Genomic DNA, 18152 nt, shown 5'->3' on the forward strand with positions numbered 1-18152 from the left:
TCCAAACCAATGAAGAGTGAACAGACACCGGAGGCTCCGGTCACACCAGGATGTGGAAATTTGCTCTGTGGGTGCTGGTCTCTGTGCTGGAGCACACACACGCGTCCAGCTCAGCTCCAGCTCCGACAGAGCCACTGTGAGCACCCAGCCTGTGGCAGGGATGTGCCAGGACATCTTCCAGCCATGCCGGTGGACTCAGCTGTGACTCTGGAAACCCAAATATGCCAGGAATAAGGGTCCGACGGGGACAGGGAGGGTCCCAAGGGGACAGGGAGGGTCCCACGGGGACCACCCCCTCTCCCTGTCCCACTTCTCCCAGTCCAGCCGTCCAGCAGACCCCAGCGCCTTCTCCTGCTGCCATCCCGTGGCCGTGTCCCACCACTGCACACACGCACCCACATATGGCACCGGACACGGCTGTGGCCAGGCTGGGACCATGGCAGCACCCAAGGGTGGCCCCACACCCCTACAAAGCAGACACCCATCTTGACCTGTCCCCACAGCCACCGAGGACTGGCCCCACGCTGCAGTGGCCACAACAGCGCCTTGCCCGAGGGCGGCAGGAGGCCAAGGTGTCCTCAGCCCATCCCCATGTCCCTGCTGAGCCGGGGCTGGAGGATGCTGAGCCTCTGCTCAGCCCCAGGCTCCCCTCCCACAGGCCACCTCTGTGCAGATGCCAAAGCTCAGCTGGCAGCACGGCTCCCGCGGCAGCTCCGGGACAGGAACGCAGCAGGGTTTATGGAGGTGGGGGCAGGAGGGGACACGAGCAGCCCTTCCATCCCCAGACATCAGCCTGGAGTGGGCCCACGCCCTCAGGAGGGCTGCCCACCCCTCCAAACCATGGGAAAACCCACGGTTTATCAAAACTGAATTTATTCCAAACATTAAAAGATTACAGGTTTTTTTTCCTCTCTTCCTTAATTAAATCAACCAAAATACATTTTCTTTTAAAAAAATTCAACCTATTCTGAGCCATTGTACAAGTCCCAGCCCCCCACCCCGCACACACCCCCCACATTCCCCTATTGCTATAACTTAACATATAAAATTTAATCTTCTCAGACCCCCTTCTCAGTCCAGGTACCTACAAGGTAGCATGGAAAGAGAAGATGGGGCAGGCTGGGCGCAGAGAGCGAGACCAGTTGGACCGAGACCGGAGGCGATGAAGAGGAGGGAGTCCCGTTGTTTCCAAGCGATTTGATGCATAGCTGGGTTTTGGTTCTGTCTTCTCAGCGAGGCCCTAACGGCAAAGCTCCTTCCTCAGCAAAGGGAAGAGAGAAAATTAAAGCAACAAAGTCTCCACCCGTGGGATGGATTTTGCTGGGTTTCCAAAGGCAATGGGAAAGAGCAAGAATGGCTAGGATTTCAAAAAGCCGTGCTGGATGTGGCTGCTCCAGGCAGGAGGGAGCGGGGGAACCTGCTCCCTCCCTCGCTGCCTGCGGGATTTTGGCTCAGACTCGTAAGTGGTGATGGGTGGGAGGCAGGAGCCCCTCTTTTCCAGCATCCACAGCTCTGTGTGCAGCACGGGCCGGGTACTGTCCAGTGGTGTTCCCCCTCGCAGGCTCCCACTCGCCCAGCAGCATCTCCTCGCCACAGCCACAGGCGTTGGGTGCGAGAGGAGAGAGCTCCCCAGCAGCGTTTCTGCTGGACTGAGATCTCACCCGGAACAAAACGAGGGGTTTGGTGGGTGGCAGCAGACAAATCCAAGTTGGAGAGGCAACAGATGTTTAGGTTAAGGGGATGGAGCAGCACCCAGAGATGGGGAACACAGGGACCTCAGAAAACCTGATGCCCAAACCCTTGTGTGTAGTGAAGAAGGCGGCCCTCAGCTTTGCCAGGCCAGGAAATATTAAAAACAACAAAGGAGAAGAAGTGGAAAAGCCATCCAGCCACAGTACTGATTCCAGTTTAGGACCAAGATGACCCGGGGGCAGTGACAGAGCACCTGGCACCACAGACAGACACACACTTGCAGGGAGAAATCACAAGCATCCCTGAAGAGCCCTGCTCCAGCCATGCAGACACCACCGGGGCCCAGCTCTGGGAGCCTCCTGCCCTCCCCACCACCATCAGTGGGAGACCAGAGCTGGAAACTGGTCACCGGACCGGGGCAGAAGGTGGGGGGGTGTGTGCGGGTCCTGCTGGCTCGGCTGCGCGGCATCACTTCATCAACTCTGCTCCTTGTCCTTGACCAGCAGCACAGTGTGTTGCCCACCGCTGGACACGGCCAGGACCGTGCGGTTTTCTAACTGCTTGCCTGTCATCTCCACTGGGCTCCAGACATCGTCCTCCTCCCCTGTGCCCAGCTGGTAGTTGGTGCCCATGCCCCAGGCAAACGCTCGTCCTGCAACGGAGGTGTGATGCAAGTTTTGACTTTGAAGAGGCTGCACGATGGGGTGCCAAGGGGACCCATCAGCCAAACCCAAGGGGACTTCACCCCCAGGCAGGGGGATGAGCAATGGGTGCCAGAGACTCAGGCAGGGGCAGGAACAGTGCTTGGCAACTCGAAGAGGCACTTCATCACACAGCCAAGGCAGTGTTTTGCTCCCAGGGAGCAAAGGAAATCCATCAGCCCACTACAAATCCTCCTTCCAACAGCTGTGGGCTGCAGATGCTGCGCACAACCGTGCACTGCACCAGAGCATGGCGGTCTCACAGCAGCAGGGCACGCAGGAGGGACTGGCAGGCCAACGACCCCCTCCTGGTCAACACCCTGTTGCAAACCTTGCTGCCAAGAGCCCACAAAAATATGTGAGCAGTTGCTGCCCAGCTGCCCCTGGGCTGGGCGCTCAGCAGGGGCTGCATCAGCACCAGGACCTGGCTCCAGTCCCGACACAGCCAGCAGCGTGCAACAAGGCTGTGCGGGGCCGGCTGGATCCAGGGAGAGCCAGGCTGGGCAGAGCACCAGGATGGATGGATGAGGGGTGGGGAAGGTACGTTTCCCAAGCCCACAGAGGCCCCAGCACTCACCGTCACTGCTGACGGCGTAGCCGACCGATGCGCCACATGCGACGGAAGAAATGCTGGGGAGCTCAGGGATGACCGTGGGTGTGCTTTTCTCCTCTGCCCCTGCCCCGAGGCCCAGCCGTCCGTACTCTGCCCTGCCCAGGCTGTAGGCTTTACCTGAGGCATGACAGACACACAGGAGAGGTGACTTGAGGCAGGCAGAAGCCCACAGCAGGCCATAGCCAGACCCTCTCCCCCCGGTCTGACTCCTGGAGGAGCATCACTCCTCCCTACCACACCCTAGATCCGAACCAGGAGGTGCAGGGTGGGATAGAGACCCTTCAGCTCCCCAAAATCAACAGGGTGGGTGCTTGGACAGACTGTTGTGTCTGCAAGAGCAGAGCTCACAAGTGACTCCAGGTTACTGTCATCTTCCCTGCAAGTTTACACCACCCTTGTTGCCTTGAACACTGAGGACCTGGAGAGCTCCAGCACATCACCCTCATCCCAACACCTCCCCAGACAGGACGAGGGCCATGGGAGTCCCCCACATCCTGCTTTGTGTGGCTCCCAGCTGCCCGTCACGCCAGCGCTCACCCTCTGAGTCGACGCACACCGTGTGGTGCTGCCCGCCGGAGAACCCAACCCAGGACTTGGTGGAGTTCTTGAAGCATGTCAGGTTCTGCGGGGAGAAGCAGGGCTCGGTGCCCTGGGTCCCTGCGGGGTGGGACGCACAAACCCAGGCAGATCAGGTCTGCGAGCACAGACAGCCCAGGCCAGACACTGGCACTGAGCCATTCACCCTGGGCCTCACCCCACCAGAGACTAACACAGCTCCCCAAGCCCCAAAATCAAATTTCTGCTCAAACTCACTTGCTGCAGGGAACGGAACCTAAACCCACAGGTATGCAGGGTGACCCCCCCACCCCAATTTCCAGCTCCAGTGTGTCCGGCAGATACTTTGTGTTCAGGACCCAGGGTGCCCAGCAGTGTCCTCCCACCAGGCCAGGGCACCACAGGACAGGGAAGTCCGCAGCCAGACCAAAGCAGGCAGGAGATCTGGAGGGACGTAAGTGAAGCTCACCCAGCTGGTGGTAGTTGGAGAGGCCGAATCCATAGATGTGTCCCTCCTGTGTGACCGCGAAGGTGAAGTAAGCACCGCAGAAGGCATCCTGGAAACGCATTTTGCCTCTGTTGCCTTTGCCTCTGACAGGGACGCGCTGGGGGATCAGCAGGCGCTCTGGGGGCGGGAGACAAGGCGTCATACGAGGTCTAGCGATTGGCACCCTTTTCACCCCAGCCTAGATGTAGCTCACTGAATCCAAGCAACTGATTTACACACAAGCCCTTGAGCAGGAGGGGAAGAGACTGGGTCTCTTTGCTCCTCTGCAAAGCACAGAGCTGGGGCCAAAGGATGCAGCACAGCACGCCTCCGAGCACCAAAGCGACTCACGGAGCCCTTTCCTTCCTCCTCGGTTGGCAAACAGCGCTGGCACTCTCCCCAGCTGGCCCTGCTCGCCACAGCCGCATGTGAAGAGGTCACCGTCCACCGACAGCATCACTAAGTGGTCATTCCCTGGGAGGAGATAGGGGGAGATGAGTGAAGCAGGAGTCATGCTCCAGGAACCCAGCAAGACCCAGGGGCTGACATCCCACATGTAAACCCCAGATGTCTCAGCTTTCTGGAATTCAGTGGGGATACCTTGATGCCAGCTTCTGGCACAACTTAAAACACCAGGATCTCCCTCTTCCTGATCCCAGTTCTCCATCTGAAACTCCAAAGAAGTTTCTCTGGGAAGGTTTAGGGGAACAGGTGCCCCCCAACCTCACCCGGGCCCTGGACAAGTTCCCCAGCTGCTCTGTTCAGCTTCCCCAAGCCTAGAAGAGGGTGAGCGCTTCGACCCTGTGGGGACACGGTTAGGGCATTCTTGTAGGGCACTTACATCAGATTGGGTCAAATATTAGCAAATTGTTGGGGCTAGAAGAGACACAAGGTCTGTTCTCTCAAGAGCCAGAGGAGTAAGCACACCCTTGTACCTGGCTTGGAGCAGCCGAGGGAGGAAAAGGACATGGACCTTCTGGACCTTCACCTCCTCCCAGAGGGCTGCAACAGCCTCGTGCACCAGCCTGCCCCGTGTGCACCCCAGGACCCTGCTCACCTGAGACAATTTTAATGATGGGTACACTGAGCTGGAGCAGCACAGGAATGGAGCTTGTCTTCATGGGCTCCAGCAAGCCAATCACCCCGTTGTTATCCTGGGTGGAGAGACAGATGCAGGGACGTGAGTCTCAGAAGCAGCAACCATCAGTAGAGCTTCCAGTGCCTGAGAAATCAACGTACCCGGAAAGAGCCCCAGACAAAAACCCTTCCGTCCTCCGTCAGCGCAGCTGTGTGACTGTCTCCTGCAGAGACCTGCACCACCTTTTCCTGCAGCTCCACCAGCCCTGGTGTGGTCTCCGACCCTTCTGCTGAGGTGTCGCGCCCGAGGGCGCCTTCATCATTGCAGCCAAAGGTGTAGATCTGCAGATAAGAGAGTGAGAGGGTCAGGATGGGACCTGGAGGGGCAACAGGTTGAGTGTGAAGTCACATGACAGAGACCCACAAGCCTAAACTGGGCCAACATCAGCTGTATGAGGTTTAACAAGGCCCAGTGCTGGGTCCTGCCCTTGGGTCACACCAACCCCAGGCAGCGCTCCAGGCCTGGGGCAGAGGGGCTGGGAAGTGCCCGGCGGAGAAGGCCCTGGGGGTGCTGGCTGACAGCGGCTGGGCATGAGCCAGCAGTGCCCAGGTGGCCAAGGAGGCCACCAGCCCCCGGGCTTGTGTCAGCACTGGTGTGGCCAGCAGGAGCCGGGCAGGGATGGGGCCCCTGTGCTCGGCCCTGGGGAGGCCCCACCTCGAATGCTGGGCTCAGGTTTGGGCCCCTCGGGACAAGGAGGCCCTTGAGGGGCTGGAGCGTGTCCAGAGAAGGGCAGCGGGGCTGGGGCAGGGTCTGGAGCACAAGTGTGCTGGGGGGCGGCTGGGGGAGCTGGGGGGGTTTAGCCTGGAGAAGAGGGGGCTGAGGGGAGCCCTTCTCGCTCTCTGCAGCTGCCTGAGAGGGGCTGGAGTGAGGGGGGGTTGGTCTCTTCTCCCAAGTTACTAGTGATAGAACAGGAAGAAACGGCCTCAAGCTGCATGAGGGGAGGTTTAGATCTGATATTAGGAAAGACTTCTTTACCGAAGAGCGGTCAGGCCCTGGCACAGGCTGCCCAGAGAGGTGGGGGAGTCACCATCCCTGGAGGGTTTCAAAAACCGTGTAGACGTGGCACTTTGGGACACAGTTTAGGAGGCCTGGGGTTGTTGGGCTGAGGGTTGGACTTGATGATCCCAGAGATCTTTTCCAACCTTAATGCTTCTATGACTTATCCCTTTGACTCCCTAAAATGTTGTGGTCCCTGGCATGGAGACCACACTCATCCCTGGAGCTGGAGTGGGCTACACATCTGTGCAGAGCAGGGTGTGATTCAGACCTCCTGCTCCAGGACATGCCCCAGAGCTTGCGGGGAAGCACATCTCAGCTTCCCCACACCCTCCATGCGCTGCCCCTTCCATGCTGCACTCACTTTTCCCGTCTGGCTGAGGCACACCGTGTGCATCCCTCCGGCTTCCACCTGCACCATCATCTCTGGCAGCGGCACCAGCGCTGGCTTCTTCCTCTCCATCACATCCTCCCCCAGGCCCAGCTGGCCAACATCGCCCTGCCCCAGCGTCAGCACCAGGCCGGGCTGCGTGCAGTGAGACGGGTGGCAGACTGCGGATCAGAAGGGAGATAAATACCATGTATAGTGACCCTTCTATTAAAGGTGGTCCCCGGGAATGGGGAGGGAACGCTCCCAGGGGTTTTTCTTACCTTTAACCTTCTTCCTCCCCGGAGATTCTTCTTCTGGCACCAGGCTCCTCTTCGCAGTGCGTTTCCCTGGCATAGTGCTTCGGATCTGAACACCAAAGACACCCTGTCAGGGGCTCACCCATGGAGACTCACAGCGTGGCTACCACTTGGTTGGGGGTCTTTTTCTCCGCCCGCTTTAAAAGTCACTGTGGGTCTCCTGAAAGACCGGTGACTGAAGTAGGATTTAGGCACCGATCTCCACTCCCAGTTTCGAAAAATGTGGAGTTTTTCTTGTGCGTTTTACTCACTCTCAGGCAGCCGTGACATCCCCCCGCCCGCCCCCGGGCCAGGCAAGGGAAGGCTCCGGCCCCGTCCAGCCCCCCGCCTCCACCAAGGCTGAAGCCCACGTCCTCCGCACCCCACGCAGGAGCACGGCCCCGCGGGGGGGCCCGGGGCAAGGAACACCCCCCCGCCGCCGCCGCCGCCGTTTGAATTCCCCGCGCCGCCCCCCCAGCCCCACGTGGGGCCGCGTAGGCCCGCGGCCCGGCCCGGCCTTCCCTCCCGCCGGCCTCCTCTGCCCGTGGCGGCCCGAGGCACGGCGGGCAGGCCGGGGCTCGGCGGGACCTCCCCCCGCCCTCACGAACCCCCCTTCCTATCCCCCTGCCTCCGCACCCCACCCCCCCGCCCCTCCCGCCGCCCCCGGGGCCGCACTCCCACCTCCGCCCGCCGCCGTCCGGCCGCTGCCGCCCTCCCTCTGCGCATGCGCGGGAGGTGCGGCCGGCCGCTCGGCGGGGCACAGCGCCCCCTGCTGGCCGGCGGCCCGCACGGCCCCCTGTAGGGATTCCCAGGGCCTCCCGGTCAATCAGGGCCTCCGTTACCGTGCGAACAACTTGTCCGGGCCTCTAAAAAGCAGCAACTCCTGCAGCCTGCATAGCTACGGGTTCAGCGGTGAGGGGAGAGATCTGCAGCAGAAAATAAGATATTTAACGCAAGAGACTAACTGCATGATGACAACGAAGCAAGACAGAGAGTACTAACAGAACCCAGCAGGTCCACGCTCCGAGGTCCGGTAGCCAGTACCACAGCAGATGCCATTTAACAGAGGTTGTTCTTGAGCTATTTGATGGAATATACAAACTTATTTAACTTATTTACACCCCGTTCAGTCTGTTTGGATCGGTTTGCGTAAAAACAACAGTTCAGCAACACGCACGGTCCGTGCGATGCTAGGAGGCAGGCTGAGGCCCATCACTCGTGGGGAGATAACTGGGAAAGCGAGTCGATTTCCAACTGAATTTTTTCAAAGAACCTACAGTTTTGAACTGTTTCAAGCGTAGCCGAGAGGTTCATGCCAGCCACGAATGTCTTACTGTGGAAATAAGGAGCGCAGGAGTTGATGAAGAGTAGCTGACCTTTCTTCCAGGGGATTAAAAGCACCTTGTGTACGACGTAAAAGGGCTTTGGTTGAGGTTCCTCCCGCCTGCGAGGGTGGACGGCTCTTGGGGACCCCAGTGGCACAGAGCCAGCCGTCGGGATGCCGGGGCTGCCACCACACGAACCGTCTCGATGCACCGACTGCTGGGTTTTGAGAAGCAAGGAGCTGTTCTGAGCGCATTCGACCCAACCGGCCTGTTTGCGAGGGTGGAGTGTCGGATGGACAGCAGGCCTCCCCGCCATCGGTGCCGTCAGTACTCAGCTGTTACTTTGTCAATTTTAATGTGTGGAATTAGGACCCAATTTACATATATTTGGTAGTTTGCAAAATATCCCAAGTGAGGTTCCAGGATTCCTGTTTCTCTAAAAACAGTGTTATTTGTCATCACTGCTTCATCCTTACAACCAGACTCCTTAGAGTTGCAAGGACTCCTCAGAGCCCAGTTGGAGTTTTGGAACTTTCCGGTCCTCATAATTATTACAATTATCCTCAGATAATACCAAAAGCTTTATCTATTTGGCTTCCCAGGGGTCTGCTGATTCTTTAGGGCACATATTGCTGACTGCAAGGCTCATCCCCATTGCAGTCCTCCACTGTCATCCTTGCTCTAGACCATCCCATGCTTTCATCATCCCACTGCTTTGAGTGACATGCGAAGCCCTTTTATTCTTGAAGCAGGAACCAGAATGAATTTGTGATGGAAAGATCGCAAACCAAGGGTCCACGCTGTGATAGCGAGCCCCGCCTATTATTTAACAGGTCTTCCACCCTACCCAAGGTGTCCCAGCCACTCACACAGCCCCCGGCCCAGATCAGAAAACCCATTTAGGAGGGGCATAACCCCACCACGAGCCTTTCTTTTTGGATTTGAATTGGGAAAGGGCAGGCTATCCAGCCAGCAGGTAACTCACGGACCTGTTCTAGCCCTTTAAGCATAACCTCCACAAAAGGCACCTGTCAAGCATTGCTCTCCTTTTGCGAAAGGGCCCTTTGCTGGGCCTTCCCCCACAGCAGACCTGGGCTACAGACTACATCAACTGTTCCAGGTTCAGCCCTTAAGGACTGATATAAAGGTTAATCTGCCACGAGATGATCCAAGTCTACCGTAAGGGTACCACCGGATCCTAATGCAGCCCCAGCAGCTCACAGCATGGGTTTGAAGCAGGTTTCTGCACCTTTTACCATCACTCTGTGGAGGACGCACAAGCAGTACCCAGGAATCCCACTTCTGAGTGCAAGCACTAACAGGAGCGACCAGGATTTCTTTCATATTCCAGGGCTAACCAAGCAGTCACACACAAAAAAATGCACGCCAAGCCAAAAAAGTAACGTTTATTTAGTTGTCTACCACACCTAGATAAAGGTTTACAAAACAGTACTTTTAAGGCCCTATTTCAGGTAAAACAAATGCACAAATTACTGCTATGAGCCAGCCCTCCAGTATCAGCTTCCCTCAGAACGTCCTCACATCAAACCCCATCTTCCCTGGCAGCTGGACGGAGGGTGGCCCCACCGATGGGTGGGGATGTCATTCCACAGGCCAGCTGATGTTAAGTCGGAGTCCACACAGAGCACATGGCTTCTTTTTCTTAGTCCCTTCTTACACCCCGAGCTCCCACCCTTTGAGAGCACCCAAAGGCAGCTCCCTCCTGGAGCGCCAGGCCACCCAGAGCCCTGCCCTTGACTGCAGCACCTTTGAGGTGCACGCACGCCACATCCACCATACCCCCATGGCTCGTGCTGCTTCCCTCGTGTGTGGCTCACCCACGCAGGCTCAGCCCCAGGCCCTGCCGCATTGTACCACAAAATTCAGCAGCTACATAACCCACCATGCGAGTGGGTATGCTCCTTTTCCCCCCAGCGTGAAGCATGTGCTATGAAAAGGCCACGAAATGCAGTATCTTCTGCCAGCCAATTCTGGTCTGTCGCTCTTTTGATTACACATACTGCATGAACTGAACCTTCGCTATCACCTCTATTATTCGGGCTGGTACTCTCAATATACTCACCCTCTCCCTCTAGACACGTGGATTCCTTTCTTTTAGCACCTCATCACAATGAGTCAGCAGCGCCTGCAAGGATTTAGAAAACTAAGGTAAGTTTGCTTCTGCTCTTTCCCCAAGTCCCACATGGTACAAATAAGGCCTCAAGCTAATTGAACATCGTTCACCTCCACCAACGGCTTTCCTCCCTCTCCTCTTTAAAAGTCAGGAATCGGCCTCTTTCCCCCATCCATCCGAAGTCCAACAAAATTTTAGAAGCTAGGGAACACGCCTAAGCTGAACTTTCGCTGTTAAACAATGCCTATACTCTGCAATGGTATTTAATTAATTTAAGCCGATCCAATTCAGTTTCCATAAGCCACTTAGAAACAGCTCAAGCTTATTTTAAGTATAAACTATTAAGAGAACCCTATAACTACGCACAGCCAACAATGTTACATTATTAGTGCAGTATTACCTTCCAAATTTGTGCTCCACTCCAAACTTTTCGAGTTCAGAACTAGGAACAGTCAAGAAAAGGCATTGTAAGTGATTGCTCAGGCATTTCTCCCTTTCCCTTCGCCCCCCCGAGCCATACAGACACACGCCTCCCCGCGCCCCCCAGCCATTTTGCGTGGCAGAGCTGTTTCCTGCATGGTTTATCTCCTCCGTCACCGCCCGAGGGCTCGGAGAAGCAGTAGGAATATGCAGGCTGCAGACTCGAGGCCCGGCTTATTCTCCAACGTCGTGGAACGGGACTGTACGTCACGGGCCCGAAGGCCTACGCTCCCATGCGCCACACGGACAGAGCCGAGAGAGAGCGACTTCTCCGGATATCCACGTTGGGATTGGGGCGCCAAGGCCCCGCAGCCGCCCGCGCCCCCACGCCCCACACAGCTCACAGCCGTGACCCTGCGGGCGATACTCACGGCGGGAGCAAGCTGGGCGAGGCCGGGCCGGTGTCCGCGAAGCCTATGGGGAAAGAAGGCGGCGATGATGAGCGGCTGAGGAGGGCACGGCCCAAGATGTCGCCTCAGCAGCACAAAGCACCCGGCTAAGGCCACTCACGGCCTCCTGTCCGCACGGAAAGGGGGACGCGGCGCTCCTACAGCTGCCCGCAGGCAGCATGGCCCTGAGCGGCCATAGGAACCCCACGCCACAGCGCAGGGAAGAGGGAAGGCCGCAACCCCACCACCGAAGAGAGCGTAACTCACCTACTACCGCCGCCGCAAAGAAAGAGACTGACGGACGGCGCGGCGCGGCATTTATACAGCCAGAAGGGGCGGGGCTAGCGGGCGCATGCGCATAAGCGCCGAGCGAGGGGCGGGAAAAGCGGCGCCTGCGCAGTGGGAGGGAGCGGGCGGGATCCGCCGTGGGGGCGGGGCGCATGGCGCCTGCGCAGTGGGAGGGAGCGGGCGGGGTCCGCCGTGGGGGCGGGGCGCATGCGCAGTGGGAGGGCGGGAAAGGCGGGCGCCGCCGTGTTGAATCTCTGCTGAGGAGCGGCGGAGTCTGAGCACCCCAACCCCTCCTTCCCCTCACCTAGGCACTTAAAGACCACAAAAACAGTTTTTAAAAAATCCTAAAATACTTTTATTCAATAATTAAAATCTGTTGATGAGGAGACTGATATACAATGCAATGATTTAGTCTACAGCCATACTGTACAGGGGGAAGCTGTGAGGGAAGATGCCCCCCGCCATCTCCCACAAGCTGTGGGGTGATGGCGGCCAGGGTGTTGGCACAGCGCAGAGGCAGGGGCAGCACAGCCAGGCCCACCCCGAGCAACAACAGGCCTGTGAACAAGGCAAGTCCTTCTCCATTCCCACACCCTCCTCATCCCACAACACTCCCTTCTTCACATTAAGTGGCATCTCACATGTGGGTTAGGTGTTGTGCATGATACAGCAGTGGCCAAGACCAGATTTTTTTAAAAAAAGACCAAAACCCACATTCAGGAAGAACAAATATGAGATCATTCTCAGAAGAGAAAGAATATCTTTTTAAGGTCACTTTTTAAACCTCCTCTTCCCCTCCCTTCCACACACACAGTGAAATTATCAAGTTTCCAGTAGGTTTAGCTGTAAAAATGAGAAAAGGCAAGTTTCACCCTGATTTGGGAGAGTAAAAAACATGAGGAAGCCACAATAAAAAGAATTGACTACTCTCACAGCTTCCCCAAATTAAAAAGTTTTAAAAAGGCAACAGTCATTTCCTCGTTCTGTAATTTGTTAAACAAGCCTAGATACCTCGAGACAAGATCTGTTAACATCACAGCAAGTGTGAGAGAGTGGGGAGGGAATGTTTCATACATTTGTGTTTTCTGTTTTTCTTTTTTTTTTTTTTTTTTACAAAAAGATGCAGCATATGTTAATATATATACAATTCCCTTCCAGGACAACAAACGGTTGGTCAGTAGTGATTCAGGACATTAAGGACATGACAGAGACGCAAGCAAAACCAAAAAGCTATGTCAGTTGTCTGCCAGGTCAGCATCTGCACAGGGTTCTCTGTACACAGCTAATATACACACATGCTTCCTAGCACATCCACTCTCAGCTTTCCAACACTAGAGCTGCCTTTTTCCCCACCCCCCCGTTCTTAGTAAGGAGGAGGAAACGAAGGAGTTGCACCCCCAAAAGGAGTGTGTACAGCTGAGAACTGGGCAAGTCCGGGCTGAGAAAGGGAGCTGGGGAATGAACTGCTCATCCACATGTACATGGTCTCCTGGCAGGGATGCTGGCGCCGGAGCAGAGGCGTATTGCTGAGCCGCGCGAGGTATAGTGTTCAGTTCCAGCCTGATGGCACTCGAGAGGTGTTTGTTCCAGTGAAATGCTACATTCAGACAGGATTCCCCTTCCCTGGCCGAAAGCCCTTTTCTGGATATGTTTTGAAGGCAAATCTTGGAAGATCGGGGTTCCACCCTCGCTGTATTGCCTAGGAGAGGGACGCACAGAACTTCTAAGTCCTCTCGGGTCTCTCGCTCCCTTCTTGGAAGGTTACGGTCGATGGTACCTAAAAGCCAAGTGAAAAATCCAAGTATCATCCTTGGAGCTCAAGTTAAATGGTTACCGAGGCACTACAGACAGCCAAAGAGAGTAAACTGAATTATCTCTGAACTCTCGGCCCTCAGTGAAGCTGTTAGCGTCAAACTATTTCACCTCTGCCTTAGAAAGCTCTTGTGCTCTGCAAATGCTCATCTTAGCCACACAGAGCAACAGTCGGGGAGAGGAAAGAATCCCTTGGCCCACGATTCACAGGTTCCTCCACAGATAATATCCGAGCTAACTACCAAGGTGTTCTGTGGCTGTGGCACCTGCTGCATGTGTCTCTAGCCCCCAGAAAAGCCCATTCCAGCTGCAAGGCCGCACTGGTTTCAGATACACCTCAAACCAGCCGCTGGTCACTTTGAGTTTCCAGGATCAAAGCCCCAGTTTAAGGAAGAACAACCCACTTCATGTCTGCTACTCTTCCAGTCACCCAACACCTCTAAGGTAGAGATTTAACAACCCTTTCCAACAGGTCATTTTTGCTCAGGTTTTAATGTTTTGCCTCTCACATGACCCTGCAGCACAGCTCTCCCAACAAGACAAACTCTAAGCAAGTAACATGTTCTCGCTCACCTTGTGAACTGCTTGCTGTCCTCGTGGACTTCCATTTCACAGCTCTTAAACTCATTCAGCTCCTTCCGGATGGCAGCCTACACAAAGAGGGAGAGATCTTTTTTTATCTCCTGCTAAGGCGTACACATATTACCCTCTCTCCCATATCAGGTGAGCTGAGGCATGGCAAGAAGGTGTTGTACCTCCAACGCCCCTGCTCAGGGCTGATCACCTTTCAGTGGTGACGATTTAAGAGCAGTTTTGATAGGCAGGGCTGAGTCCCACAGCTCCTTTGGTAAAGGAAGGAGCTCAGATTGCAGCAGCCACCCCAGCTATCCCAGTCCATTCACACTAGGCTGAGTTTAATCTCCCCCCCGCCACTGGGCAGTCCCCACAAGTGGCCAGGGAAGACAAGGAAAGATCGCTTCCCTGCCAGCTTCTTGCCTAGGCCTGCCTCAGCCTGCAAGGAAGTGCACTCCTCCAACCAACACCCTGCACCTTGCATCCTCTTATATCACTCAAAGCTGAGGCAGAGGCCACGCTGGCATGCAGACCGTACCCACTTGGGCTCCTCATCGCCACAGAGCGGGCAGGAAGCAAGGCTGGGTACAGCACACGTGGGTGAAGGGACACTGGTGGTGCTTGGTGGGGTGGCAGAGGGAGAGATGCACAGGCGAAGCAAAAGGAACAGAGCAAATCTCCTTGGCTCAGCCCTTTTGCGTGGGACATCCCGATCCAGCTCCCCTCCCCCTGCCTGGGGACAGGGCGCTCCCTGTTACCTTGTCAGCTGGTGTTAGCTTTGTCCACGGCTTATCTGCTCGCCGGTCATAGTCTTGAGCATCTGTTACTTCCACATACTCGTTAAACCTCAGGATCTTCCTGGCCTGCAGCTCTGCCACTGTAGGCCTTTGGCTAAGCTGAACACCAGCAAAACAGAGTTAGTTTGTGCCTTGTCCACAAAGGCAGTTCAGGACTAAGCAGCCTGAGCAAAACTAAAACCAGTTTCCTCACTGGGTCTGACCCACAGCCTGCAAGGGAAGAGGCAAACCCTCTTACAGACAGTGTAATCTCATTTGGATCATGAGGCCAGGCTAGTGCAGAACCAAGGCCACGTTGCCAAGGAGAAGGAAAACACTGAAGGGTTTGGGAACAGCTGTGACAAGGGTGAGCCCTGCGTGACACCCCTAAACCAAGCAAGCCCGTTCCCCACTTCAGCAATGCCACATTTCATACCCACAGACCCTTGGGAAGCTTTTTCCCCGCCATGAGTAACAACCACGAGTAACTCGGACGTAACAGCTAAAAGCAGCTGTTGCTCTGCTCAGCCTCTCCCATGCTGTTGTTACTTTAGAAATTGATTTTGGGGAGCCTGGTGTGGAAGTCGTGGCCACTGAAGTACTGTGTTAAAGAGAGCCAGGCCAGCACCAGCAAACCTTTCAAGTACCAGGTGCCAAATTTAGTTCTCATCTAGCTTGTTACGCTTGATGCCAGCTCAGATCTATCACTGACAAACGTGGCTGCGGTGCCAACGGCTCACCGTTGGTGACAGTCCACGTTCCAAAGTCACTGCAGTCAGAGGGCACTGGGGACGCTTACACAATAGCCCCGTGACTTCACCCGCAGCAAGGTAGCTACGCTGTGCTCATAGCCACCACCATCCCCGACAGCTCTGCCAGATGGCGATCACAGCACGGAGGCCAGCAGTACCTTTCTGGTGAGCCTGCGTTTGATCTCTCGCTTCTCAGCTTGACGGTCAGCTTCATTTTTCGCTGCCATGGGGAAAAAAAAGAAAAGAGTTTTTCCTATAAGCATCACAGGCTTTGAAAAGCACTTTCTGGACTTGAATAAAAGGAGAGTATCGAGCTATATCAGATTATCTATGGTTCTGAAAGCTCACCGTGGCCTGTCTGCACTTGCTACAGGCGGAGAGCACAGTCCAACTCAATACCCTTACGCTCACCAAGCACCCCCCAGCTGACAGTGGCAATGGGGGCCTTCACACGGCACGGATGAGTCACTCTCTCCAGCCCTCTGTATGTTAAAGATTAATGGCCATATTGTCAAAATACATCCAAACCGCTTTGCAGATTGCTTCTACCCAAAGCTATTATACTAATAGCTTAAAGAGAATAACAGCACAGATAAATATTTTAAATGGAAACTTCCTGAACTGACATTTCCCTTTCCTCAAGATGTTTATTTAAAACTTTTGCAGAACAAGGTATGGCCAAGAGAAACACCACCGACAGAGCCACAAACTGCTGCTTTTTGGATCATGCAGTACAATGCTGTAATGTCTGGACCACAAATAAAAGCCCAGCCCAAACAAAAACACCTTTAACAGTCCTTGCTGTGTAACACCAGAGTCTTAACCAGTTCATGTACATTTCCCTGAGGCGTCAGGCAGGGGACAGGTAGGCTTTCTATAACACGATGCTTTGAACTGTATTCGCTTGGTGCCTCTGCTAAAGTTTGATTTTATCCAGAGCCGGTTTCTGACAGTAACAAAGTACTGGGAAAAATTAGTGGAACTGCTCTTCTACAGCGATTTAACCAAAGCACAGTCCTCTGTCACTACATTTCAAGCAGATTCCAGGTCCACCTGCACTACAATGTTAAAGGCAAACTTATTACTTAGGACCATTAGAGAAGCATTACTCACGTTGAAGTATGTTCCTCTGCTCCAGTTCTTCTGCTGTCGGTCTCTGACTCAATCGCCTAAAGGAAAGTGTGACAAGTGTGTAATGTTTTACCTGGTCGTTCATCGGTAGGGGACGAAGCATACAACTGCTTGGTTTCAGTGCACTGGAAAGCCTCCTCGACACCCATCATTCACCAGTGGAGATCACTGCTGCCCCGTTTTGCACTCTCCTCCACTCAAACAGCCGTTCACCCGCAGGCACAGGTTTGGAAAGCGCTACAGCCTCTCAATAGCTCAGAGACAACTTCGCAAGGAACTCAAGGTAGATGGCAAGAGCCTGGACTATCAGCAGCCCCAGCTTAATCCACCACCTAATGCACCAGCACTCAGCCTGCATCTGTCTACATCTTTATACGCCATCCATATTTTACGGCAGTAGCATTTCTGTAGTCCTTGAGATTTTCCCCTCACAGTCCATTAAACATCTGGAAACAGGGGCCTGTCAGGGCATATCGCTCAACTCCAGGAGGAACTTCCAACTGTTACAACCGAGGGGGAAAAGCAACGCTTTGCCTCCCGGCCCTGATCCAGCAGCAGTGTGCAACCACCCACCACACTCCAGCACAGGCTGCTTAGACGAGGCAACAGCTTTGTCCAATCCCACCCCTCGCACGCTGGGCCAGCGGCTCAATCCCAACACCCTCCTCCATTCTTCATACCTGATCAACGTTGTCCCAATCTGGTGCCGAATTTCGTTCCACTCCTCCTTGCTCTTCCGAGGGAAGACAACCTTCTCCTCCTGTGGCGCAGTTGTGTTCCCCAGCTTTATAGCTAGCGTGTCTTTCCTCTTCACTTTGTTAGCCAGCGTGCCTGTGAGGAGGAAGAGCGACGGGATACGACTGAAGACTGCAGTGCCTGAGCACAGCAAGATGAGCCACGTGCCCCTGGCAGTTGTGCTCTCTCCTGGAGCTGGCTTTCCAAGCTCTGCACTTCAGCTCCAGAGCTAGCCAGAGCTAGGCACTACAGCAACAGCCAGCATTTCTGCGTGATGCCCACATGCTCACCTAATGCTATCCCACCTGAAGGGGTGGGACAGCACAAGCTGTTGCAGGAGCCATCTGCAACTGGAGGGGGTGCATCTCAGCAGATGAGCATACAGGTTTGGCTGCGCAGCCTTTGAAAAATTGAGGAAGAGGACATGTGGTACATCATGAAACCAAGAACCAGCTGCTTTGAAGCACTGTGTGAACTAGCAATTCGATCCAGATCTTAATACGGCCAGGCATGAGCTCAGCAGAGAAACAGCCAGCTGCAGTGTCAAAGCCTTACTGTTATGGCTTTCGTCTTCTTCCTCATCCTCGTCATCTTTGTACAGGATGGGCCCCTCCGAGTCAGAGTCGCTCATCCCCTCATCTCCCTCCTGCTCCTCCGGCAGGACCTGGGGTACCAGTTTTGGGATGACTGTGACAGATGGCACATCTCCAATATACACACGGGGACCCGCATTCTGCTCCTCTTCCTGGTCATCTTCCTCTTCCTCATCGTCTGGACTAACGAAAAGCACACTATTACATCAGAGGCTGGGGAATATGCCTGAGATCAACGCCTTGTCAGCTCTCCTCAGCCTGCAGAAGGCAGGTCTGCAGGTAGCCCAGGAACCAGAGACGCAAGACCCACCCCACG

The 18152-nt window shown here is 55.1% G+C and overlaps 2 protein-coding genes and 1 non-coding gene across 11 annotated transcripts in view; all 3 read right to left on the bottom strand.

Moving 5' to 3' along the window:
• Positions 1-856: 856 nt before the first annotated feature.
• Positions 857-11284, bottom strand: RCC1 (regulator of chromosome condensation 1). 2 transcript variants are annotated; one of them, XM_075114586.1, is made up of 13 exons: positions 11159-11284; positions 10708-10749; positions 10257-10319; positions 7691-7774; positions 6834-6918; positions 6547-6734; positions 5288-5467; positions 5106-5202; positions 4400-4522; positions 4031-4186; positions 3544-3663; positions 2971-3123; positions 857-2344 (listed from the first exon to the last, which is right to left on the bottom strand). In XM_075114586.1, exons 5-13 carry the CDS (start codon positions 6904-6906, stop codon positions 2169-2171), a joined length of 1266 nt encoding a protein of 421 aa, XP_074970687.1. In that variant the 5' UTR covers positions 6907-6918; positions 7691-7774; positions 10257-10319; positions 10708-10749; positions 11159-11284; the 3' UTR covers positions 857-2168. The 2 variants fall into 2 exon arrangements, with proteins under 2 accessions (XP_074970687.1, XP_074970685.1); XM_075114584.1 differs by lacking the exons at positions 10257-10319; positions 10708-10749; positions 11159-11284 and having other exon boundaries at positions 7530-7774.
• Positions 10871-11075, bottom strand: LOC142066990 (small nucleolar RNA SNORA73 family). Its single transcript, XR_012663860.1, has one exon. It is a non-coding gene; the product is annotated as a small nucleolar RNA SNORA73 family (small nucleolar RNA).
• Positions 11285-11795: 511 nt separating the features above from the next.
• The window catches only part of PHACTR4 (phosphatase and actin regulator 4), a 68524-nt gene continuing 62167 nt past the window's right edge, over positions 11796-18152 (bottom strand). For all 8 annotated transcript variants that reach the window (XM_075114866.1, XM_075114867.1, XM_075114868.1 and 5 more), the window contains 7 exons: positions 17799-18019; positions 17189-17339; positions 16491-16546; positions 15536-15597; positions 14608-14745; positions 13850-13926; positions 11796-13241 (listed from right to left, as the gene is read on the bottom strand). In XM_075114866.1, coding sequence (XP_074970967.1) covers positions 13226-13241; positions 13850-13926; positions 14608-14745; positions 15536-15597; positions 16491-16546; positions 17189-17339; positions 17799-18019 — 721 coding nt within the window. In that variant the 3' untranslated portion in view covers positions 11796-13225. The remainder of the gene's footprint in view (positions 13242-13849; positions 13927-14607; positions 14746-15535; positions 15598-16490; positions 16547-17188; positions 17340-17798; positions 18020-18152) is intronic.

This window comes from Phalacrocorax aristotelis, chromosome 20, assembly GCF_949628215.1.
Source record: "Phalacrocorax aristotelis chromosome 20, bGulAri2.1, whole genome shotgun sequence".
Taxonomy (NCBI): domain Eukaryota; kingdom Metazoa; phylum Chordata; class Aves; order Suliformes; family Phalacrocoracidae; genus Phalacrocorax; species Phalacrocorax aristotelis.

Excerpts from the sequence above, each read along its gene's own strand:
- RCC1 (XM_075114584.1), bottom strand. The coding sequence starts at position 7,574 with ATGCGCAGAGGGAGGGCGGCAGCGGCCGGACGGCGGCGGGCGGAG. Across the intron at positions 5,203-5,287 it reads TTGTCTGGGGCTCTTTCCGG|GATAACAACGGGGTGATTGG; the intron begins GTACGTTGATTT and ends CTCTCCACCCAG. Across the intron at positions 4,523-5,105 it reads CATCATTAAAATTGTCTCAG|GGAATGACCACTTAGTGATG; the intron begins GTGAGCAGGGTC and ends ATCTCCTCCCAG.